This window comes from Suricata suricatta, chromosome 5 (assembly GCF_006229205.1).
Source record: "Suricata suricatta isolate VVHF042 chromosome 5, meerkat_22Aug2017_6uvM2_HiC, whole genome shotgun sequence".
Taxonomy (NCBI): domain Eukaryota; kingdom Metazoa; phylum Chordata; class Mammalia; order Carnivora; family Herpestidae; genus Suricata; species Suricata suricatta.
The window spans coordinates 35,260,723-35,287,154 of NC_043704.1; the positions used below are offsets into that span (position 1 = coordinate 35,260,723).

Below are 26,432 nucleotides of genomic sequence, written 5' to 3' on the forward strand. Positions count from 1 at the left end.
GTATTTTATGTCCTTTCTCAAGGGAAATCGGCCTCTCCTTTAATCAAATGGCTCCAAGAGAAGCTGTTCTTCCTATTTCAGTGACATAAGTCGTTTCTACCTAACATACCTAGAATTTCCCCAGTTATATAGATCAGGTAAAAATTCAGTAATCTACCAATGTATCTTATTTATAAGGACACTACGATCTATTAGCCACACCACAAAACTCTACCTTTCAAAATGATGATTGCAATTCTACACTTGAAGCTTATTATGACCATTATAATTACTTAATCAATGAAGCCTAAGCCTTGTCAAAGCATTTTGCTACCAGATCCCATAATCCTCAGTAAAATCAATTAGTCTGGTTCAATGGCAGCATACCTTAATAACATTCCCAAGCCTTTAGCTACTACCACAGAGATCTGTTCCTCTCACCAGTGCACTTTAAAAGTATTAATCAGGGGCGCCTAGGTGGTTCAGTCTGTTAAGCGTCCAACTACGGCTCAGGTCATGATCTCATGGTTCGTGGGTTATAGCCCCACTCAGAGCCAGGTACTTGTCTTTGGATTCTGTGTCTCCCTCTCTCTCTGACCCTCCCCTGCTTGTGCTGTCTCTCAAAAATAAATAAAAAACATTTTTTAAAAAGTTTTTAAAATGATTAATCAAAGTTGTGCCCTGAGGAGAGAGTGACACAGTGGATGAGGCTGTGTGGGGAGCCAGAAAAACGGAGATTAGCCTCCTATAGGCAGGGGAGCGCCACTCCCTGTCAGGAGAAGCCAGAAGATCAAAGATCAACCGCCGGCAGGCAGGGTAGTGTCAGCCCCTCAGGCGCTGTGCTAAAACACTTTAGTTTGGTTCCTCTTTTACTCCAGCCTTAATCCCTTGACCCTGTTTCCTAGCAACCGACCTAGGTCAGCTGCCTTGTTTTCCCGCCTTGAAACCTTTATAACGGTGTTTTCTCAATAAAGAAGAAGAGGCTTGATCAGAAACCTTGCGTTGCCTCCACTCTCTGCGTCTCCCTCCTGCCCTATTTCTCTCTCCCTCCCTCAGGAAGGAACCCACAAGGCTTTACCACCCTGCCGGCCGGGGCGGCGAACTGGACAAGGCTGTACATGATAAATCTACACTACCATTCCCATCTTTCCATGCCTCTCTCCTCCTTCACAGCATAGAAATGTTCAGGCACCTTGACCTTATTATATGTTAGCTCTTGTTGAGCTCAAGTTCTAGTCAAATAATCAAGCAAAGTGTTAGAGCCATTAAACTAAATCCACATTACATCCGGATTCTTGTTAAGAATACTCATATAGATAAATTTGGCTCAATCTGAATATACTCTTATCAGTATGTTCCATCCTCCTTAGTCTGCTTTTCTTAGAATTCAACCCAGTACACTATTTCCACATTGCTGCAGACATAAATTAGCTTGCTACTTAAAATGCCAATCATTCCTATGATAGGCTAGGCTCTGACTTGGTTATGGGAATTAAGAGTCATACAGGTATCTGAAGATGAATAGTATTCTTTTCTCTATGGAAGCAAAAATGGTCTCCATACCTCACTGGAGTTTATTCACATTGATTTTAATACTTGGAAATCTTTTGAATTAGTTTTTTTTTTTTTACCATTTACACTAACACCACCCCAATCTAGGCTTCCAAAATCACTTACCTAGAATGCAATTTCCTCCTAACCCTTTGAAAATGTAATTGTTACATACCATTCAGCCAAAGAGACTATAATTAAAACATAAAGGCACTAAAAGTTTATAAGCAGACTTACTACTTCTAGAAGAATCATTCTTCTAAACTAACCCTAACCCTAAGATGGGAGGTAATAAGTACAAAGAGGAAGACAAGTTCCAAATTGGGCCAGACACTGATGGTAGGTTATACTAGAGTATTAGCACTAGTGATGTAGAACTGTCAAACAATGGTGAGATTCAGTAGGAAGTAAATGAACTGGTCAGGGGAGGGGCAGAGAAGAAAGAGAGGAAAGAAAGATAATAGTAGATTTTTACTAAGTAGATATATAGTACCATTTACTTAAAAGAGAGAAATGGTCATCACCAAGTATGAATCTAAAGGTCAGAGAAAAGATCTGAGTAGAAACATAAATCTTTTTCTAAACAAATTTTTTATGTTTTTTATTTATTTTTGAGAGACAGAGTGAGACAGCGTGAGCAGGGGAGGGTCAGAAAGAGAGGGAGAAACAGAATCTGAAGCAGGCTCCAGGCTCTGAGCTAGCTATCAGCACAGAGCCCAACGCAGGGTTCTAACCAATGAACCATGAGATCATGACCTGAGGTGAAGCAGGATGCTTAACCAACTGAGCCACCCAGGCACCCCGAAACATAAATCTTGAAATAAATGAATATACACATTAAAGCAATACCACTCAAAAGTGCGATCCATGGACCAATGCTAAGCTGCCAACTAGGTATCACTGGTCCATGATGAAATAAGCAGTAAACTTGAGAATAAGCATTTAGAAACCTTCATAGCAATTGTACTAAGTATTTTCATATCTTTTAAGTGTAATTTTAAAACTTAGGCTTTAAATTTAATTTTTCCTATAACTTTTGATGAATTTATAAAAGTATCTATAAAATTAGAAATTTTTTTAAAGTAAAAGAAGGCTGATCCTTTTCCATAGGTTGGAAAGCACTGATTTAAAGCTATGGTCATGGATGCATTCACTTAAGGAAAGAAATCTAGGGGGAAAAAAACTAACTTTTCGGGATTAGGTATGGTTATGTATTTTGTGTTTGTTGCTCTCATTAGGTTATAGCATCGTAAAAAAAAAAGTAGTATATCCTGGAACACAATTCTGAAGATCATTTTATCATCCATATCTCCTTAATACCATCAATAATATTTACCAAACACTAACTTCTTGCCAGGCAATTCTTCTATGGATTATTTCATTTAATACTCACTAAATCTCAGCAAAGCTAGTACCATTACCCTTATGTAATAGAGTCAAAAATTAAGGGCTAGGGACATTAAATAACTTACCATGTCACTTAACTAATACATCAGGGAGCCGGGATTGGAACACAGACCAAATGATATTGCTGTCAACCTACCAATCAGCTCTTTTATGTATTTTAAATAAAATATGTCATGAAGCTTATCAGAAAACTTCTGGGTATATGTCTTCTAGAACTAGGAATTTAATTATATCTTGGTTATCAGGGAAGTTTTATATACTGGCATTTATTGATGAGTTATTCTTAGTACTTCCAACTAGGTAATAATTGCTCAAGAAAAAAGATAAAGGCACACCTTCTAGAATTTAACGTAATGCCTGGAAAATATTGACTGAGTTAATGCCTATTTCAGGAGAGTTTGGACCTAAGAATCTAACTTTTCTTAAGAGAAAAATAGTTTAATATGTATCAACTTTGGCAACACAGCAATATGGTCACATTAGTTCTCTAGCTGACTTGATTTTACTAAGAGTTGTTTCGTTATTGACTTGAATCTTTTCCATTAGGTTTCCCAAATGGGTTAAACCAATTTTACTTTGGCTCATCATCCATTGAGGACTGACTCATATATTCTACTCCTTTCAAAAATATTTCTGCTAATTTTCTTATATTAATTTTTAACCATAAATACATATCAAATTTTTGGCATAGCTTTTGCCTAGTTTTCTAAAATACCTTTCAATAGCTCATAATAAATAATTAATTAAAATAACCATTATATATTACATATTACATGCATATTACAGTGCTTTTATTTTAGCTACACTTTTCCATTTTGGTCTTACACCTGATTTTTTTTCTTACCTCCAAGAAAATGTAGTATTAGAATAATATTAACAATGGTTACTACTTACCTCAGTGTTTAATATTGACCAGGCAGCATGCTACAGGTCTTAAATAGCTCTCCCACTAAAGTTAATCCTTGGAACGAGTCTGGCACATAAGTATTTTTTGTCTCATTTTCACATATGAAGAAACAGTGTCTCAAACAAACAAATAAAAAGTCAAAGGCAGACCCAAAACTCAAACCTAATATCACCCCAAAGTCCATGTTTTTATTCATTACGTATACACATCTTCCCCTTTGTAGTACAAAACTTCCACTGTAATGACCACTTCTATAGAACAGTTTGCTAACATATATTTTCTTATATTAATTGTCTCCAGCAGATTACAATAAAAACATTTCCTTCTTTGGATTTGTGGACGTATATTAGATTCTGGATAATTTTAAGAAAAATTAGGTGGAAAAATGAATGATTTTCTAACTTAAAGTCTAAATCTAAATCATGATTCATTTGTGATAAAATCTGGACATGTTAATTCAGTGTCACATGGAAAAAATTCTTTGAAAGTCATAAGGAATGTGATTGTAGTAATGCAATTTCTATAAGAATAATCACTAGACATCTCTGTTGGTTTTATTATGTGCATTTTTAGTACAATGTAAAGATTACTAGAGCGAATTTAAACCCTTATAGAGAGAAATTCTAGTATCTTAGATGAGTTACTTTGAGGGGCAACAGCACAGGCTCCTTAATTATAAACTAGGGAAAAAGGCACAAAATTAACTTTAACTGAAAGACTGTAAGAATTTGGCAGCAATGGATTATTAGCACTATAAGAAAAAAAAAGAAAAAGAAAAGAAAAGAACTTTAGATTCTTATAATAAATTAAAAGGTTATGACTTCATTAAAAACACAGGTAAATATGTTTTGGCAACTAAGATGAAAGTAGAGGAGGGGAGGGGTAGGGAGAAGAGGGGAAGACAGGGGAAGGGAGGAACGGAAGGAAAAGAAACAGAGCAAGTAATAATCAGAGTGGGAGGGGAGTGGACAGCTCAGATCATCAACAACTGCATGCACTCTTTGACACTGCCACTCAAAGTGTGGTCCAGCTGCATCTCCTGTGAACTTGTTCAAAATACAAATATGTAAGCCCCTGCCCAGACCTACCACATTTGCAGTTTAACAGACCCACAGGTGATCCAGAGACACTATTCTGGGCTATTTGCAGAGGCAGAGAGACAAAGCAAGATTTCATTATGGCTTTAGTTATCTCATACTCCCCATTTTTCATTCCAAACCTTATGTGGCCTTTGGTTTGTTACGGCAGCAATCCTTTCCTTACAGTTGTTTACTAGGAAAAGAGTAATCAGAACTTAGGTAGTCTCCAACAGGTAATGGCATAGTTCATGATTGCTTTGTTTGGGGTTTTTGTCTGTATTGTTTTGGCTTTTCTTAAGGGTCAGCCTTACAAACAGGTAGACTCCAGTTTAAAAAAAAATAAAACTGGGGCGCCTGGGTGACTCAGATGGTTGCAGCTTCAGCTCAGGTCATGATCTCACAGTCCGTGGGTTCGAGCCCCGCATCAGGCTCTGTGCTGACCGCTAGCTCAGAGCCTGGAGCCTGTCTTCAGATTCTGTGTCTCTCCCTCTCTCTGACCCTCCCCTGCCCAAGCTCTCTCTCTCTCTCTCTCTTTCTCTCTCTCTCTCTCAAAAATAAATAAGCATTAAAAAAATTAAAAACAAAAGAAAAAGTGGCTGGCCGAAAGTCTTATAAATTCTCAAATGGCTGATCTTGAATTAGCCTGCAAACATCATTATTTAAATGTATATAATATATAAGAGCATAATATTGTTATTACCAGCTATTATCACTTTACCTCTAATTGGCTGATCAGCCAGAAAGTCAACTAAAGGTCACAGAACAGAAATGGAACCAAGGGAAAGTAAACAGCAGGAAAGGGAACAGAATAAAAGGCTCAGTTATCACAACAATATGTCTACTATGTAATGAATGTATATTTGTCTCTAAAATCACTAATTAGCCTTTATTAAGATTACACTGAAATTATGTTGTAGGGTCTCCACACTTCATCTATGCATCTACTGGGAAGCAAACACTTCCTTAATACACTCAAAAACAAACACCGATTCTACTATCCTGCACTATACAGAAACATCAAAATAAAACACAAAGAAATCTAGTATAAATTATTTGCATCCTTTCTTTTTTTATGAATTAAATGTGCCTGAAGAATTCTAATGACTAGGCAAGGAGGAAGGTGAAAAGAAATGGTTTAAGGTCATGTCAAAGACATTAAAATGAACGCTTAATTGTTTGTATGACAACCAGTTATATCTGCTTAGTCCAGAGTTGGCACTACATTTGTTATTTTTTGTAAGAATCTCTAAAATGCAGTAAATACTCTTAAAATATCCTTTCCTTCTCAGATCTTACACAAAATTCATTTACAATGCTATTTTTCTCCAAAAGAATTTCATTATAACTATTTCAATCTAAGGAAATAAATAGGTAACCTATTCCTTCCCAGGATACCCAATGAATGAATTATGTCTGCCTATAACCAAGCCTCTGCCTCGCTTTCCAGGAACCCTGGAATGTTTAATGGTCCCAATTTGAAGATTACAAATTTTGGGAGACTTGCACTATTCCTTCTTTGACTTTCACAGTATGTAAAATCAATGCCACCCCAAATCTAACACTCCCTAATTTCAATTGTAGATTTCATTATTAAAAATGATTATCAAATGATCAATGAGTGCCTTAGAAAACTACAATGAGCTTCTGCTGTATTACCTAAGAGTGCTGGAAAAAAACACACATACACATACACTCACACACACACATTGTTTAAAATCTAAAACCCAATTGTGCCCAAAAGAATCCATCCCAAAGACCAAGAGCTAGAAAGTCTTAGGGAATTGTTATGGACTGCATGCTTGTGTGCCCCTAAAATTCATACGCTGAAATCCTTAACTGACTGAGCCACCCAGGCACCCCCATGAAATCCTAACCCCAATATGATGGTAGTAGGAAGTGGGGTGTTTGGGAGGCCATGACAGTGAAACCCTCCTGAATGGCAGTGCCCTGATAAAAACAGATTGGAGAGAGCTCACTGCTTCTCTCTCTACTCTCTTCCAAGTAAGGATATGAGGAAAAGACAGACGTCTACAAATAAGGAAGAGTGCCCTTACCACACTTGATCTGCCAAAGCCTTAATCTCAGAATTTCCAGGCTCCAGAACTGTGAGAAATAAATTTCTACTGTTCAACCAAAAGATTGTCTCTTTCTTACACACTTACACACTTACACACACACACACACACACACAGAGGGTGCAGAGAGAATGCCAACAGAGATTTAGAAAGTTAAGGAAAAAAAAAATTCACAGAGCACCAAATCTATTTGTGGCTCATTCACATTTTTACTATTTCCTAGGTTACAAATGAACCTAATTAAAAAATAAAGTAAAATAAAATAAAACCAGAGTGTCATTAATAAATAACAATCAATTAACAATACATCTGAAAACATCTGTATGTTTCAGTACAACATATGAAAACATCACTTTATATCATAAAATATTAAGTACCTAAAATCTGAGTATTTATCATCGTGAACTTTCCGTTAATGCCAAAATGGAAAAATATTTAATAATACATAATAATGAGTCATGTTATCAGCTTGAGAGTTATTTTGTTCAACAAAATGTTTGATTTTTTTTTTCCAAAGAAAAAGTACTCAGACCTGGAGTGAATCACGAGGTGACACAGCCTCCATTGTATTTTAAAGTGTAAATTCCGTTTCAAGCTTTTCCACTCTACTAGAGAAAGAGCAACGACACAATTCCCAAATGTCAACTCAGATGGAAGTTGCGAGGAACAGCAATGAAATTTAAAATGCAAACTATAACCCAAAAAAAGAAGTACTCTTCCTTTCTTCTTTTTAACATTATGATAACTATCCCCAAAGAGAAGAAACTCCCCATTTTCTGTGTTTTGGCACAATGAATAGGAAAACCTTTATTCCCACTTGGATGAGGCATGAAATAAAAGCTGTTTATATACAAACACACACATATAGCATGTATGCACATACAATGTAAAATACATATTTATAGCATAGCAGATTTCTAACTTTAGTTTAGGCTGAGGTCTTTATTTTTATTCCCTACAATCACTTGAAAAACTTGATATTATAATAGATAGTTTAAAACCTACCCTCATGTAAGCCTGATATAAGCCAGAGTGGCTAATGATAGGAGAACAAAGACTTTCTCTTGGATGCCTCTGTTTACCAGAATTTCCCCATTAAAAACCTAAACCCTCTAGAGTATTATTACTGAAATCAGACCCAAAAGCACCTTCAAGCGCCTCAACTTAGAATGCTATTTTATCCTAAGCCAAAATCAAGCCTAAATCATGCTCATTTGGGATAGCAATCAAGATAATTTTTTTTTACTCACTTTTAAGAGGCCTGAAGAGGAATTTGCTACTTATTAAATGAACTTGAATGTCCCCCCCACATTTTTTTTTAAATTAGTGAAACAGTCTCCTATTCTAGGGTTAACATTACTGTTTACGAACATTTTGCAGATGACTTTAAAAGTTAAGATGGAAAAAAAATTAAAAGGAAATAAATGTTCAGGTGGATAGTTAAAATTCTATTCATTAAGAAAACAAAGTCTAGTTTGCAATCTAACACAAATTTGAAACAAAAATAAAAGCTAGACATGTCTTGTCCTTAGTATCAAAATGAAATAATATTTTTGTAAACCAAAATATTATCAACAAATAGAAGACTTACACATCCCAGTATTTTCTATGCCATAAAAAGAAGACATTCCTAGGAAATCTATATAAAATTTCAACAGTGAAGGTGAATGAAGCCAGCAAGGATAGAAATTACTACTGGCCTGGCTGGAAAAGCATGTTGGGCCTGAGGCGAAAGAAGTTTTTTAAATAGGAGAATGTTCTGAAATAGAAAGCATGTTAAATAGAATTGCCCGAGGACTGTTAGGAAATGAAAAATTACACTAACTGCATTGGGAACAGCAACCTGATAAAAGCACAATGCGCAAATTACAATCTTCTTCACGAGTAGTATTAGACGTGAGAAAGGTTAAGCTGTATGTGAGAGAGGTTTTGCCCACAACAGGCCACTACATGATAGAAGAATTCGTTTCAAGCGTTTCTAGGGACCCTCCAACAACTATAGCAATAAATATTTCTAGATTTCTAATATTACAGAACAAGCTGGACCAGACCCCCAGTCAATATCAACTTGCAAAGCACCCCCTGAGTAAAAACCTCTATTCTATGCTCTGTGGAAAACACCTAAAAGACAATAATGTGTTTCCTAAATATATTCCTCTCTTCTTAAATTCAAAACACACAGGCAGCATCCCAGGGATGCACGGTGAGTCAGCATGGACTGAGCGGCTATAATGTGGAGAACACAGTAGTAAAGAGAGAAGGAAAACAGCATTCTGTGGGAAAAATCCGATTGGCACTTCATGACGGCAAATGCTTTTATAAGCGGTAATGATGTTTATTGTTGCAAGGGTAACTATGCAAAGAGAATAGGAGCAAAATAAATAAAAAGTATAAATACTAAAGAAACTCCCAGATAGAGGAAATAAGAAAAGCAAGACGTGAAGAAAAGGGCATAAAACACAAACCACTCATGTTCATGCATGCACACACACCCCAATAATGTCAATAGTTCCAAGAGTGATCAAGGAGCAGCCCTTCCAACCCTTCTCTCTTACAAGCAGAGGACGGGCGCTGGAATAATGCAAGTCATAATGAGTCACTGCAAAGAAGCAAGATTCTTAGGACAACAAAGTTAGGAGCAGCTGTCATAGGCAGAGTCAAAAGGGAGGCTGGCACATCCCAAAAGGTCTAGGACCGTGACAGCACACGGGAGCCACCTAATCTCACTTTATCAAAAAGGACCAGATTTACTTTGGCTGTTTCATTTTGTTTTGTTTGTTGTGCCCTTTGGGACAGATGTACTGCATTCAGCATATAAAAAGGATATAAGAATCACCTAAATGTAAAGGGTAATGTGGACAAGCCATGTCAAATAACTTGTGGAAAACTTGGCTACCTAGTAGGCCCCAGTTAATGAAGTATGTGACATATCTCCATGTTTACATTTATGACATCATCCATTCATATTTCTCTTCAAGTATTAAGTATTTTTATGTCACTAGTCAATAATTGCTGAGTCTCGGGGCTCCTGGGTGGCTCAGTCGGTTGTGCATCCAACTTTGGCTCAGGTTATGATCTTTCTTGTAGTTCATGAGTTCAAGTCCCACTTTGGGCTCTGTGTTGATAGCTCAAAGCCTGGAGCCTACTTCGGATACTATGTCTCCCTCTCTCCTTGCCCCTTCCCTGCTTGTGCTCTCTTTTGCTCTCTCTCTCTCTCTCTCTCTCTCTCTCTCTCTCTCTCTCAAAAGTAACTTTAAAAGTATTTTAATAATAATTGCTGATTCTCTCTCTGTAGCAAAATCAGAATCACTATGGGAATACTTCCCTCTCTTATCAAGAACACAGAGCTGACTGAACCTCTCTCCCTTCTCAATCTTTCCCTTCATTGTCTTTATCAGTCATACCAATACTTTCTATAAAAACTCTTCCAAATGTATAATCTAAACCTCTGTACTCTGAGATGTTAGCCACTAGCCACACTTGACTATTGAGCACTTGAAATATGGCTAATCCCAACTGAGATGTGCTGTGAGTGTAAAATACAATCAGATTCCAAGGACTTGGTATGAAACCACATATAAAATATCTCATCAGTAATTTTTAAAATATTTATTTATTTATTTTGAGAGAGAGGAAGCAAGTGGGGGAGGGCAAGAGAGAAAGGGAGAGAATTCCAAGCAGACTCTGTGCTGTAAGCCCGTGCACAAAGGCCAATGCAGGGCTCAAACTCACAAACCGTGAGACCATGATCTGAGCCGAAATCGAGTTGAAGGCTTTTGTCCAACTGAGCCATTCAGGTGCCCCTCTATCAATAATTTTAAAATTATATGTTGAAACAATAATATTTTAAATACACTGGGTTTAAAAATATATATTCCAAAAATTCATTTTATTTGTTTCTATTTATCTTTTTTCTCATGTGGCTGCTAGAAATTTTGAAATTACATTTGTGGCTTATATTATATTTCTATAAGGTGGGAAGGGGGTTCAGGTGGAGGCACACAGCATTCCTGTTCATTTCTGAAACCTTCCTGACTGGGTGACACTCATGAAAATGTTCCCCTGACTCATTCAAGAATGGATGCCCTTAGCTTACTTAAGAATTGCTTCATTGCCTCTAAAAATAGTCTACTATCCCTTCCAAAATGGGCTTATCTGTTTAAGAAACATGATGTGTTATCAAATATGATTTATAAACTCTTTTAGAGGCTTCAGTTCTTACACAATATGGCAATTCTTACACAAGCATATTTTGCAACTGAACCATTTTTGCAAGTAAACTTTCACTTAAAAGCAACAAAAGCTGTGTAGAAGTCATATAACTTCATCATAGTTTTAATGTGGATTAATATTTTAGCTATCACATTCTGTGACTCCTTCTAAAAACATCTCAGACTTTGTCCACATTCATTAAGATTCAGTCCTTCTTTTATAGAGGAATAATTTTAAGAATTTCAGGCAATTCAAATTAACTCTTTTGTGGTATATACTCCACTTCCTTAGCAGAACAGGATATGCCTTCATCTGTCTTACACTGAATAATATGCACAAGTATCTACTATAACTGCATTTATTTGTTCATCTCCCCAGTTAGAACTCCTGTCAGGTAGGAAGCCTACTTTACCCATAATTGTTCTACTATCACATAGAGAAATGCCTGAGACAATGAGGATGTCAAAAATAGTTTTGTTAAAGAAATTAATGAAACGGCCTATGACTCAGATGCTCATATGTACCCTGGAACACGAGTATGGCAAATAATTTTCTCTATATAGTCCTCTTTTATATCTTATCCTGAAGACTGATATGCAGCATACATACAATGCAAATGTACTTACAGTGCAAATGGAAGAAAAAGTAACTTTGATAATGATAAAATAAAACTCCTTTTATCAACAGTAAATAGAAAAGTCATTGTGACATTTAAAAACTAATCTGGTTAACTGGATTAGTGTATATGGATTACTTCTTTTCAAAATCTTAGAACATATAACTTAAATACTTATAGAATAAAATTTGACCCGTTACTAATGAAGTTTAAATTTTTTTTCTAATGTTTTATTTATTTTTTGAGAGAGAGAGAGAGACAGCATGAGCAGGGGAGGGTCAGAGAGAGAAAGAGATACAGAATCCGAAGCAGGCTCCAGGCTCTAAGCTAGCTGTTAGCACAGAGCCTGACGTGGGGCTCGAACCCACTAACCATGAGATCATGACCTGAGCTGAAGCTGGTCACTCAACCAACAGAGCCACCCAGGTGCCCCGCTAATACAGTTTTAAATTGAGGTTGGGGTAATGTTGGGCCTTGCTAATCAAAAATATCTGTGAAACAGCAGCATCAGCGCCACCTGGGAGCTTCTTAGAAATACAGATCTCAGACTCAGTACACATAAAATGATGTACACATAAATTGTAATAATTATTATTATTGTGATGTTGATAATTTATTATCAGTAGAGTTGGAAGAAGTCTCTTTTAGATGCTCAGTGGCTCATGTTCATCACAGGAAGTAACCAGTGTAGAATGAACAAATCCTCAAAAGTTCCACTTCACTTTTCTGTTTAAAGATGGATAAATTTTTAGCTATCTAACTCATAAACTTTACAAATTTTGCCAAATAAATGTACTAAGGACTTTCATCTCTCAACATCTAAGCAATTTCTGTCTGGAAATTGACAGGCTCTGATTTCTATTATATTAAGAGCACAATGAATCTGACAAACATCAAAGTAAATATTAAGATAGAAATAAACCAAAGGCTAATTTCAGTTACATAAAAAGCTGCTAATCTTAGGAAATATTAACATTACCTTAGTTAAGATTTAACATATTCATTCCTACGAGTAAGAGCATAACATATTTTTTGAAGATTTGCTTGTCATTTAAGTAAATAGATAAAACCAAAAAAAAAAACTTGTTTTGAAAAGCAATGTTTTTAATATATAACTGAATGTGATGCTGTCAAACAAGTGGGTTCTAAGACATGAAATTTTTAAAACCTTAAAAAGTCAAATTAAAATTACAAATTCAATCTATATATGTTTATGATATAAATCAAGAAATGTCATGACATCAGAGAAAAAAAATATGAAAATTAAATATTGAAAAACTGTAACACCAAATGACAAGTGTCAGCATTCATATATTAACAGTGAGACCTAACTAAATACCAATTGATTTTGGTCAGGTGGCTCCCCAACATAAGTCTGTCAGTTTATGATCTAAACAAGAATCAAATACCCAAAGGCAATAAAATAAACATCTCTGGTTAAAATGCAAAATGGCAAAGACACTATGGAGAGTAGTTTAGCAATTTCTTAGAAAAATAGACATACACATGACCCAGAATTCACACTCATGGGCATTTCTCCCAGAAAAATAAAACCCACATGTAAATATTAATATCTTAACTTCATTAAAATATTTATAATAGCCAAAAACTGGAAATAATCCATATGTCCTTCAACAGGTGGACATACTATGGTACATACACACAGTGTAATACCATTCAAGGTTAAAAAGAAACAAACTATGGATCTGTGTAACTTGGGACAGATCTTGAGGGCATTATGCTGAGTGGAAAAAAAAAAAAAAAGACAATCTCCAAAGATTACGAAGTATAGGACTTAAGTTTCACATCATTCTAAAAATGAAAAAAAAAGTTATAGAGTTGGAAAACAAACCACTGGTTGCCAAAGGTTAGGGATTGCGGGGGAGGGGAAGAGGGATAGCACAACTATAAAAGAATGAGGGCATTCCATTTTGGCCATGGATGGAATAGTTCCATATCTTCATAATGACAGTGGTTACATTAATACGTACTGGTGACAAAATTGCAAAGAAGTGGATGTGCACAAATAAGTGCATGTAAGAAAAACCTCAAATCTGAATGAGGTCTGTAGATTGTATCAATGTTCACTTCCTGGCTTTGTTGGGGGTTTTCTTTTTTTTTTTTTTTTTATGTTTTATTTATTTCTGAGAGCAAGAAGGACAGAGCACAAGAGGGGCAGGGGCAGAGAGAGAGGGAGACACAGAATCTGAAACAGGCTCCAGACTCTGAGCTGTCAGCACAGAGACCCACGTGGGGCTTGAACTCACAGACCCTGAGATCATGACCTGAGGCAAAGTCAGATGCTTAAGGACTGAACCACCCAGATGCCCCAACTTCCTGGTTTTGATACTGTAATATAGTTATGCAAGAATACTAACACACGGGCAAGCTTGAGAAAGGAGCCTTTTTCAAACTACTTTGCAACTTCCTATGAGTCTATAATTATTGTAAAATGTTTCTTTTTTAAATCCAGTCTAATACAATTTGCAGTTCTCTAAATTCACTCTATTTGTAAATGTCTTTCACCATTTTTTTTTGCTCATTGTTTTTTGTTTGTTTTTAATATCTCCTATCTTTAAAGATACTTTGCACCTGCTACAACAAAATTTCAGTTATTTCAACACACTTATTTCTATGTACTTCCTGTTTATGTGTTACACTTGTGAGTGGAAGTTTACTTAATACTGCATGGATAGCATATAGTTTTCAATAAAGGGTAACTTAGGGAAGTGAAGCAAAAAGAGATCTGTTAGTTTCATTATATTCATTAAACAACAAACATAATATTGCCAACAGAAATGGTCAAGAGAATGGAAGACTCCCAAGTGTCAACAACAACAATGAACAAATTACAAATGTATCAGATATTTTAATGTGGAAAGATAAGAGCTAAAAAAAACATTGAAATGAGAAATGAACTCATTTGTGAACCTCCAAAATTCTGAATTAACCAGTCCTCTTGAGAGAAGACTATAAAACGATTAAAAAAGCAATAGTAACTCAGACATGTGTTATTCATGATCTCCAAATAATAGTATAGAATGATCATAGACACTAGGCCCATAACCTCTTAGGAGAGAAAACTAATATGACCCCAGACAAAGCAGTGGTCTATTCTGACAACAAAGAGGAATCACACTCTTCCACAAATTGCCTTTTAATCCCATTACCAAAGACAAAACCCTAAACTTCTCTATGATGATAAAATCCTATATTTATATGAAAAGTCTGTGCTAGGTATGTTGTGAAGAACAACAGTAACAAGCTTTCAAAAGAAAAGCATAGAAAGGTATAAGGTTAAAGCTCCATAGACATGCAGGTCATTAGAAGATAAAAGATAATCATGTTTAAAGATGAAGCATAAATTGACATCTCTAATTTAGCTTTAGTTCTAACCTTACAAACATTAGATTCTCCAAAGACTTGAAGATATATCAGATCATTCTGTTTGCCATTTTTAATGTTTATTTATTTTGAGAGGAAGAGAGTGTGTGTGCACATGCATGAGTGGGAGAGGGGAAGAGAGAGAAAAAAAGAGAGAATCCCAAGCAGTCTCCAGACTGTCAGCACAGAGACCCACGTGGGGCTTGACCTCATGATTCATGATATCATGACTGAGCCGAAATCAAGAGTCAGATGCTTAACTGAGACACCCAGGCTCTCCAGTTAGATCATTTTCTAATGAGCCCAAGAATACATTAAAAAAGAATTAACTGTTGACAAACTCATTTCCTCTCAAAATATTCTCATATTTTAAAAGAGTAAAATATCTATGAAATTAATAGGAAAAGGTGATGTTCCCCAGTCTTCAGGCCAGCTGAGAACACCCAAGCAGTTCATTTTGGGCCAGAGCAGTCAAAAGTCTCTATATTCCCCTAAGAAAATAATGCAGGAAAATAACAGAACAGGTTTAGAAAAGTGAAAGCCATGACTCAGGGATTTGTGATATTAAGGGATGTGGCTGTAGACAGAAAAGAAAACACCTGGGTTCTTCTCAGCAGGTTTTACACACAGATGTGATATTAAGGCACTACAACAGTCTCACTGGGACTTTTCATCTTTAGGTAGAAATAGTGTCCTTTTTGGAGCAAAGGACAGAGCTCTGGGATGTTCTGATAGGTGAAGCCAAAGGGCTTTTCTCAGGGAGGTGTGTGTAACTAAAAGCCTTGAGTATCCAGGCTCAGTTTCAGCCAAGAAAGACCATGAAACAGCTCTGATCAACAATTTGTAAACTGAAAAATCTAGATAGAGTTTACAGGAAAATTAACATATGCTTGCTTAAAATAGACAGGGTGAGTGGGCACGAATGTGTTCCTGCTAGGAAGTTAAGACATGGAGCCTAGATGCACGAGAGTATAAAGACCATGTGCTAAGGATAGTAGAGCAGAAAGATAAATAAAGGATGAGTCAATGCGAAGGCCCAAACCATTCACCTTCATTCTCTTTGTGAGAAATACAAGTTTCTATTTTATTAACTCAGTTTGTGGGATTTTCTGTTAATTGAAAGTGCATTGGGTTTTCTGTTACATAGACCTAAATGCATAACTGATTTTATTATGTTTCTGTAACAGAGGATGTACCTGTATTATGCAGTTATTCATAATTAAATATAACCTGCGGCTAGTTGTTTATAATTTATGAAAATGAAAACAAATTAGATTGATGATATTGAGTAACATATGATTTCATTGGTAAAAGACATATTTAATTCTCACTTGCTAAATATTTGAAAAACTTCAAGGTTACCTATATAAGAAGTGTATCTGTACAGTTGGTTTCTGATTATTGTATTTTAGATTTCAGACCTAGAGTACATACCCAGAGACTATAACTCATTATAATTTCTGTTCCATGGATCTACTGAGACACACATGAATATTCCATTTCTCTGTTTTATACATCTCATTGCAAAATCAAACATATTGAAAATAACTGAAATCATCAAAGAGAGAAAACACAAGGAAAGATACTGGATTTACATTTTATTCTTATTAATAGGTTACATGGTAAGATTCCACTGAACAATTCTTTCATTTTCAAACTTTTAAGCTGCTGTTATATATTTTTTCTTATTTTCAAAGTTATTCCTGCTTATCAGTAAACTTGATAAGACCATTCTTCCACCCATCCAGAGTTCAAGAGGAAGAAAATCCCTGTAGTTGTTTGATGCCCAAGAATATGAACAGTTAGCAGTCAGATGAAAGAAGAGAAAAGATGGAAAAGGAAGATCAAAAGAGGAGTGATTCTGAGCCTCTGCAAGCTAGCATTTACCTCTCTCTAAGGAAACCTTTATGCTAAGTATATACTGGACTCATCTTGCCTTCAGCTTAAATTGTGTTATTTCCTCTCCAAATTAAGGATCAAAATTTAAACATCCTTTTCCTTGTATATTAGATTATGATTAAAATTACCACCTCCTCATCTCATTCATACAATGGCTGTACTAGAAGTAAAGATGCCCTAAAGTAAAGATGTCACCCAACAAAATGAAGAGTCATGGAGAATTTCTGGTCATACTATTTATCTGATAGTTGATTTCAGGATACAGCATTTAAAAAAGCTAACAATACTATCTTCTAAAAATAATATCCTAGTGAATATTTAAGATGGAAGGTTATTTTGCTTATAATATTATCATCATCAAATAACTATTATTTATTTACTGACTACCTTTAATATAGCTCTAGTCCTCAAGACACTCCTAGAAGATAGGTATCTCCCATCCATATTTTACAGAAAAAGAAATTGAGATTCACAGAGGTTGATTAATTTGCCCTCAGATTCAAAGCTTTTAGCACACATGAAAGCTCAAATTCAAGCTTCATCTTGCTCTCATACTTTGCAACACATACAGGGCAATATTTTTATATACTTTCCCAGTTTACATGTTAGGAAACTAAATTTAGAACCTAAGTTATTCTAATAATTTAAACATCAAAAGACAATCAGGTTTTACAAGTTAGTCACTATAATTCAAACAATGTAAAATAAGATGCAACATAATCATATAATAAATTAACCAATGTAGATTGTATAATAATATATGCTTACTGTGGAGTTTTGCCTTTTACTGATGTACTTAGTTCCTGTTACTCTAAACACACAAAACATAATATGCTGCTTTTGGATGTTAAACACAAAAGAACCCTGGATTCAAAACAGTGGTAAGCATCTACTGATGGGTAGACATCACAAGAAGAGAATGTACTCTTTAGTAAAAAAATAAACTTACTTTAGAATGAACTGGTAGCAGCAATTCTCTCCAATGAAAACACTTTCATGTTTTCTTTTAATATCTATCATTGTATAATTGAAGTTTAATACATGCTTTCAAATAACAGCAGCATGACATTCTTACCAGTTTAAAACTATAGCACATTTCACAGGGACTCTATTAACATCTCGCTGACTAACTAGGGCCAGCTTGGTAGGAGCTGAACTGAATCCTCTAAGAAGTTATCACATAAAGAGTCATTTCTCAGGAGGTGGTACAGCAGGCACCAGAGCCTACCCAAATGTTCCACCAAGTCATTTTAAGGCACTTTGAAAATGAAAAGAGGTCAAATCCTCTTGCCCATCGCAGTAGAAAATTCAGGAGTAACTCTGGAGTTAGTACAGATCTCAGCTGCAAACGGCAAATAAATCTACTAGTACAGAAGAGTGAGCCAGATACATCTTGTAATCTTCAGATTTATCCCTGCCTTCTAGAATCACTGACATTTGACTTTCTTCAGAGCCAATAACTTGGCCAGGCACTGAGAAAAAAGTGCACCATGCAGCTATGATATAAAACTTCTATGCTGTGAGAATCAATTTTTGGTGTAGCTGCTGATACACAAATCCAAAGTACTTTCCAACTCTGATTAGCTACCAATGTAAAAACGATCTCCATTTCTAACAAAATAGAGATGTTCACTGTAATTCTAACACTTAGTATACTTTGCATCACAAAAACCTCTCCTCCCATTCTTAGGCACACAATTTGACATCAGGTTCTCTCAAACTGAATATCCTTCAGTGATTAAACCTTTAGTCCTTGTGTTGGGGCACCTGGGTGGTTCAGTAGGTTAAGCATCTGACCATTGATTTCGGCTCAGGTCATGACAGCGCGGAGGCTTCTTGGGATTCTCTCTCTCCCCCTCTTTCTGACCCCCGCACCATGTAGGCAAGCTCTCTCTCCAAATAAATAAATTGGAAAAAATAAAAAACATTTAGTCTGTGTGGAAGTATCTAATTCATAACAATTTTCTTCATTTTCTCTAGTTGCCTTCAGCTCTTCAGTTAAACATATATTTCCCCCTTCCCCCAGATTGTCATACATAATCCCCTGGTAACTACTGCTTCTTCTGTTTATCCTAGCATTCCCAACAATTTACAGCTTAAGGTAAGTCGACCTGAGACTCAATGGTACATAAAAAAAGAAAAATATAGGGTACCTGGGGGCTCAGTTGGTTAAACATCCAACTCTGGCTCAGGTCATAAACTCAGAGTTTGTGAGTTCAAGCCCCACGTCAAGCTCTGGGCTTACAGCTCAGAGCCTAGAGCTTGCTTCAGATTCTGTGTCCCCCCGCTCTCTCTGCCCCTCCCCTGCTTGCACTCTGTCTCTCTAAAAAATAAACATTAAGAAATTTAAAAAAAAAGAAAATGAGAAAAATAAATTGACTCAGAATACATTTATTTAAATTCTATACTGTTTCCTATAAGCCAAATCTGGTTCTACAGACTGAGAACAATTAACAAACAGTACAGGAAAAGTGCCCACCCAAGGGCACAAACAATCTAGTGAGGGATACAAAAGAGCAGAAAGACAACTATATTAGAGTGAGATGAGCATCTTTAAGATGGGGTTGTTCAAAGTGGGGACAAGAAATGAGGCTCCTTATCAAGCCTGGAAGAAGGTATAAGGATAGGAAGGTATAAGGATAACGATAGGAAGAAGGTACATGAGGAAGCCATAAGGACAGGGTGAACTCAGGGAAGGTATATACCTCTAAGCTGTTTCCAGAAGCACATATAGGAGGCTATAAGATAGAAGCAAAGTGTGCATAAAACAGAATAAACAGCAAGCATAAAAGCACAGCTGGAATCATGTCTAGACCAAAACATGTGGCTTCCAACACAGAATAATATTCTGGCACACCTCAAACCGATAACTTTTAAACATCTGTTAAAAGATCTATTTAATGGAATAGAGGAAAATTATGTTAATAAAAATGTATAAAAGGGTTCACTTATTAATTCATTTCCACTAAAGGAGTCACTTCTAATAAAGGTAAAAAATGTTTCCAGTGCTTAATCTCTTTTGCCATTTATTCAGTGATTTTCCTAGACTCCTAACTGCTTGTGAACACATACACATAAATGAAAACCTTCAGTATTAAAAAAGAGGGCATGTGTGAAACAGATACCCTGTTTCCAATTTATTCTAGTGATATTTTAGTGTTCCTTGTAGAATGGCCTTCAGACATCTCAGCTACCTCTCCATCCCTAGGCCGCTCTGGTAAGACAGTACAGAGTGAGAAGGAAGGTCCAAAGATGAGGCTAAAAAGGTGGACAGAGACCAGATGATATAGAATCTTGCACATCATGAGAAGTCTGTTATACCTTAAAAGCCATGTGGAATTGAAAACATTTGAAAAAGGGGAGCAACTATAAGCCTGTTTTTGTAAACCAGCCTAGAGATGCTACTACCACCTTGAGCAGGATAATAGCGTAGGAATATAGTCTGGCATATAGTTGAAAAACAGTTAGGAGCCATCACTGACTAGACTAGACCAGGAGATAAAAAGAAAGAGAAGGTAAGAATTAAGGATAAGTTTTAAGCTTTAGGCTGAGCACTTAGTAGATAGGAATACCACACACAGAGATAGGGTATAAAGAAACAAACATGTTTGGGTTGAAAAATTCTAAGGTTGATTTTACACATGTTGAGTTTTGTACTTCTAGGACATCAAAACAAAGGTATTTATAAATGTGACCAAGACCAGGAGAAAGACTGCGCACTGAAGATAGGTGGGCAGCCTCAGTACATAGATGGAATCCACGGGATGGAAGAGAATGCCTAGGGAAAGTATATAGAGTAGAAACACAGAAAAGGATCTAGGGAAGAACCCTGAGAATCTCTTATATTAAGTAATCATAAAGAGATACAGGGAAAACCATCAGAAAGAGAGGAAAAACAAAAATACTTCCTGCCTCATGGTTTTGTTACCAGGATAAAATTAAAATCTGAAAATACTCTATAAACTTTAAATAGAGGGTATAGACAAGTGTTACTGCAACTATGTTGATCTTCAAGCTGTTCACAAATGTCAATTTTATGTTTCACACACAAGGCTCAGAAGTCACATTTGACTTACACTGGCCTATATAATGTATCAGGAAAAGTGACTTACTCATAGACGAAGGCTGTAAAAACCTGCACATAGTTCAACATGTTCCCTCCAGCTAACATTATAGAGGCATGTTTCAAAATGAAGCCTTCATCATCTTAAATCCTTGAGTGATTGCCATGAGGAGAGCCTGACTCACACTGGCATGTAATATAAGGACAATTAAATGTTATTACTTTAAAACACTAAGATTTTGGAATTAGGATCACAGTAACGAATTGCAGTATAAATACCAGGTGAAAAAAGCAGGACAGCCAAGGGGAAAATCCCATCTTAGGAGGTAATCAATGGGACATGAAAGGGGCTATCACACACACTTATGAACTAATTTTTATGTTAGGTCACAGAGTAATTCACTAATCCTCACTGATCTGACATTTTTAGAGTTACAGACAAGGTAAACAAGAACAACACATGTATATAACAGAATTTCTAATTAAGATACATTGGTTGAGAATGGAGACAGTCCATCAATGAAAAGAAACTGTGTCCCCCATCACCATTCCTAAATACTGTTGTTTGTGCCCTAAATTTTCTTCACTCCTCAGTAAGTTCTACTTTGCACCTGAACATTTGACTGGTTGTATATCTATGTTAGGCCACAGACACAATGCCCCAAGCGTTATTAGAAATAAGCAGAAAATAAAGTAACCAGAACCAAACTTCATGAGGGAAGAATTCTTTATTTTTCAAATGTTAGCAGTAAAAGCTACCACTGCCAAATGCCAAATCACTATTTGATATGCCTAATTAGAACATGTGTGCTGGAAAATGGCAATTACTCAGAACCAAGGCCAGAAGTAGAATCCAGGTCAGAGTGAGGCACAAGGGCCCCCTGGACCAGCTTTTTCACCAAGAACACTGGGTTGCCCCTACTTCATTATTCCGGCCTTTGTCCCTCTCATTAGTTTTGACAAACCATGAAAGAGGATCATAACTGCTTCAATCCCAATGGAGTTGAAGTGAATTAAATGAAAGGATCCTTAACAAGGGATGTTTGTCTGCTGTGATCATTTTTTTCAAAAGAAGGTGGGGGAACATAGAGAAAACATTTCTACAACTCTCTCTTAGAAAGGTCTTACGTGTCATTTGCAAAGCATACAAATAAATCAGTATCATCATCAATAAGCACATCAAAAAGGTCTGACCACCATCTTTTTGCTCAAATTTTTTTGACTATTTCTAAATCAAATTCAATTTTGAACTATGAAGATTATGCACTCACCAGACTTTGAAAATATAAACTGTAAATACTGAAAGCAATTTCACAAAGCAGGATAAGGGCCCAATCATCTGAGCAACAGCTCAAGATGACTACTTTGAGGAGGGCTCATTGATTAGGATATACAAGCTCTGGAATGAGATGTTGTATTGAATTTGGCATCCCTTACTTTTTTTGTTCATAGGGACTCCTTAATAAACAGTTGCTGGATTAAATGCAGGTAGTAAGTGACAATGCCAAGTCATGAACATAAGACTTTTTTTTTTTTCTAAATTCCAAATCAACCCTGTTTCATTACCCCCAATACCGCTTCTTGGCAATACCTAAATGGCTGTTTCTATTACTTAAAAATGTGACTCTGCGTATTCTGTTGCCACGGTAGTTTTTGTCCTGAGTCACTGAGCTTAAAGGGCTGAAACCACAAGTCACAATGTGCTTATCTCACAAATGTAACTACTATAACTAGTATGACAACTATTTTAATCTTACAAACTATTGAAGTTGAAGCGGACTACTAGAATTATTATCCCAGCAACTTAATTGTGTTAAGCCAACGTACTACGGGATGTTAGGAGATAAACTAAAGCTAGAACTCCTAAACGGGTCTCCAGAAATTTGGCTTTCCTGGCCTTTGTCCCTCTTCGGGATTGCAATGCCAAGCACCACGCAAATGTTGCTGACGAACTTTACTGTTAAGTTTACTCTTCAATGTGGGCCCGCGGAGGGTAAATAAAGCGGCCAAGATAAGCTTAATCATCTCTGAGAGGAAATGTTAAAAAGGAACACGTGCGGAACAAGTGAGGAACAAATCGTGTTGGATATAACATTCACAATATTTGCAAAAAAGAAACGAAAATTGTAAACGCACGATCACACACGCCGAGTGTCACGCACACGCTAATTGACAGCGTAACTCTGTTGAATGGAAAGGTCAGAAAACCTGCAGTGGCTTTGCCTCATTCACTAGCCGCACCTGAGGAAATCAGCGCTGGGAGCCAAAGCACGTACTCAATGGCGCAAACCCGCTGACTCAAAAGGAAAGGAGAGGGAATGAGGAGTTTATTCAACGCGTCCACGTCTAGTCTCGGGCTCAGAGTTATCTGCCCACCATTCTGGAAGCCACAGGACCCAGTGACGCCAACCCCACGACCACCCAAGGGTTTGCTACCCTCCAAGGTCGGGGGCGGGCCAGCGCGGGGCGGGGCTGAGAGGAGGGGCCAGAAAGGGGCGGGACCTGCACGCACCCAGCCGAGGGGCGGTTCGACCCGGAGCCCGCGCGGGGACGGAAGCCGGTCCCACTCTGAGGAGAGAGGGGGGAGGGGGAGAGCCATGAGCCGTATCAAGCGGTACCTGCGCTGGAAGTCCGGGGCGAAGGGCTTCAGGTACGGGTCGAGCTCCAGAAGTCGGGCTAGTTCCGGCACATCCGCCAGGGCTGCAGCCAGCGCCGCCTCGGAGCAGTCGCCCCGAGCCACCGAAGCCGCCATCTTCTGCTGCAGCCCGATTAGCCGAGCCCGAGTGGGTCGATTGGAACCTTAGCGGGACCTGGAGCTCTAGTTGGGAGGAAGGCGGCGAAGGCGGAGTCGGAGGAAGCTGAAGGGAGCCTCGGAGTCCCGGGGCCCTTTATAGCCAGAGAGAACGGCCGCCTGCCCTCCCCTTCTCCCCCCGCTTCCCCCGCCGTCCCCGGCGGCTGGGCGGAGCGGGACCCAGGGTGATTCCCGGACGCGAGGCCCGGGCGGGGGGTGAGGCGCCGCGGGCCCTCAGCCCGCTCCCGCGCCCAGCACCAGAAGGCCGCAGGGACCCGCCCTTTCCTCCCCAACCCCTTTCCCCCGCGGGCCCGAGGCCATCCTGGCAGACGAGTCCTGAGCCCAGTAGCTCCGCCTTGCCTTCCCCTAACCTGACCTGTATCTGGCTCCAGAGCTAGCCCTCAGTTTTTATTCCTTTTAGCAACTCCCACTGGCGGCCTCCTTTTCAAATAAGATGTGTGGTTTCCTTGAGTTCTGAAAATTTCTTGTTAGGGTGGCATTGCAGAAAGATCAAAAAAAATTAGTGAGGGGAACAGTCAGTATGGACATAGTAATAGCTTTGAGAATGTTCTCACCACTGCCTAGCCAGAAAGAACTCTTAAAGGGTTTTTCCAGTCGCATGAATTAACCAAAAAAGTCACGATCCTGGAATCGTCCCACGAAGACTGTGATGTTCTGGTACTATTCTCTGGGTTGCCAATGGCTGAGAATTGAAACCATGTCAAGAACGTCACCTATTTCCCATACCGCAAAAAAGAAAGAAAAAAAGACCTTTTTGTCTTTGTTTATAATTGTAACAAACGTTTTTCAGAGTAAACTGAACTATCCTTGATAATAAAACAAGTGGTATAAGGAAGAATATTAAAGTGGAGTTCAATTGTACCACTCACTAATCAAGTGCTAATGCAAGAAATCTCTCTTGGCTTAAGAATGAGAGACCCTGTGTAAACTTCTCCAGTTGGGACTTATGTTTTTTTCATACCCATTAACTGGCTTCTCAAGGATTCTTTTTGAGAATACAGAATTGTATGTGCATCCAGAGAATTGGGCCCTGGAATTTCCAAACTGCTTTGAACCTAAGAACTGGAGAGACTTGAGGATCTCTTTCCCAGTTAAGATTTGGGTTTGGAGAACCGTACGGACTATGGAGAAGGAAGAATGTTAATCATCATTGCCCTTGAGTTTTAAAACCTTGAAAACATTTATTTTGTGAAAGCATTAATAAAAGACTTGATGAGAGAGATCTAGCAACTGAGGACCTCAAAGCGAAAGAGTGAGGATTTGGACGACCTTCAGAAACGCATGTCTTAATTTTCCATGAGGATGACCACATGCAAATGTTAATAACATGTAAAGCACTGTAAACACTAGAAACTCAGAAGCAGGATACCCAATAGATGCACAAATCTGCATCCCCAAACCTAAACTTTTCTCAGAAATCCAGGTTCCTATCTGCCTACTGAAATCTCCATTTAGCTGGCTAGAAGACTAAGCCAACGGTCTCCAAAATATACCCTTAAGCACTCTTCTCTTCCTTTGTGCTGTCACTCTTACAGAAGCAGCCTCTCTTGTGGACTAACATAGCTGACCAGTTTCCCTCTTCCACTCTTCGTCCCAACTAATCCATTCTCTAGAATTTGTCAAGCTTTAATATGCATATGAATCACCTGAGGATGTTGTTAAAATTACTTAGTTTCACTGAGTTCTGAGTGGTGCCTCAGATCTGCAATTTAAACATGCTCGGAGGTGATGCTGCTGTTGCTGATTGGGGGTAAGGTTTGAAATTGTAAGGCTCTATACAAGAATAAATCATACAACTTAAATGACATGCTGATTCACTCAGAGCTAAACTTCTTACCGTTCCCTAACAAGGCCTTTTAATCTGGTCCCTATCTTTCCGCCACTTTTCTCATCTTTTCTGGCTTTATTACTCTGTAGAAATACACTGAGTACTTTGTAGCCTCGGAGACTTTTTATTTGTCCTTCTGTCTGTTGGGAATTCTCTTCAGGACTCAGCCAAGCATGACTAATTTCTTCCCAGCATTCCTTGAGATCTCAGCATAAATGTCAATTCATCTTGAGAAGCCTCTGCTTCCACTGCTTAAACTTCGGTATCTGTTATGGCACATTCTTTCCTATACAACAATTAACAAAACTTAGGTGTTTCTTTTTCTCTTTTATATACCGAACTCCCCCTTTAGAATATAAACTCCAAGAGAGCAGGGACTTATTCTCTCTTACTCACTATTGAACAAGTACTTAATGAAGTCCCATGTGTCCCCCAGTACAGTTTCCTAGGTACTGAGATTAAATGGTAAGCAAGACAAGTTCCAGTTGTCATAAAGCTCACATGGGGTGGGGGTGTGTGTGTGTCAATTAGCATATAAGAAATGCTTCTCAAAGCCCACAAATGCCCAATAATAAATTAACTATAAAGAATTAAAATTAAGCAATTATGTCTGCTTTAGT

General features: G+C 37.6%; 1 protein-coding gene across 3 annotated transcripts in view; it reads right to left on the reverse strand.

Moving 5' to 3' along the window:
* GBE1 (1,4-alpha-glucan branching enzyme 1) overlaps nucleotides 1-24,089 on the reverse strand; it is a 267,548-nt gene extending 243,459 nt beyond the window's left edge. For all 3 annotated transcript variants that reach the window (XM_029939144.1, XM_029939143.1, XM_029939145.1), the window contains exon 1: nucleotides 23,791-24,089. In XM_029939144.1, coding sequence (XP_029795004.1) covers nucleotides 23,791-23,924 — 134 coding nt within the window. In that variant the 5' untranslated portion in view covers nucleotides 23,925-24,089. The remainder of the gene's footprint in view (nucleotides 1-23,790) is intronic.
* Between the last annotated feature and the right edge of the window lie 2,343 nt (nucleotides 24,090-26,432).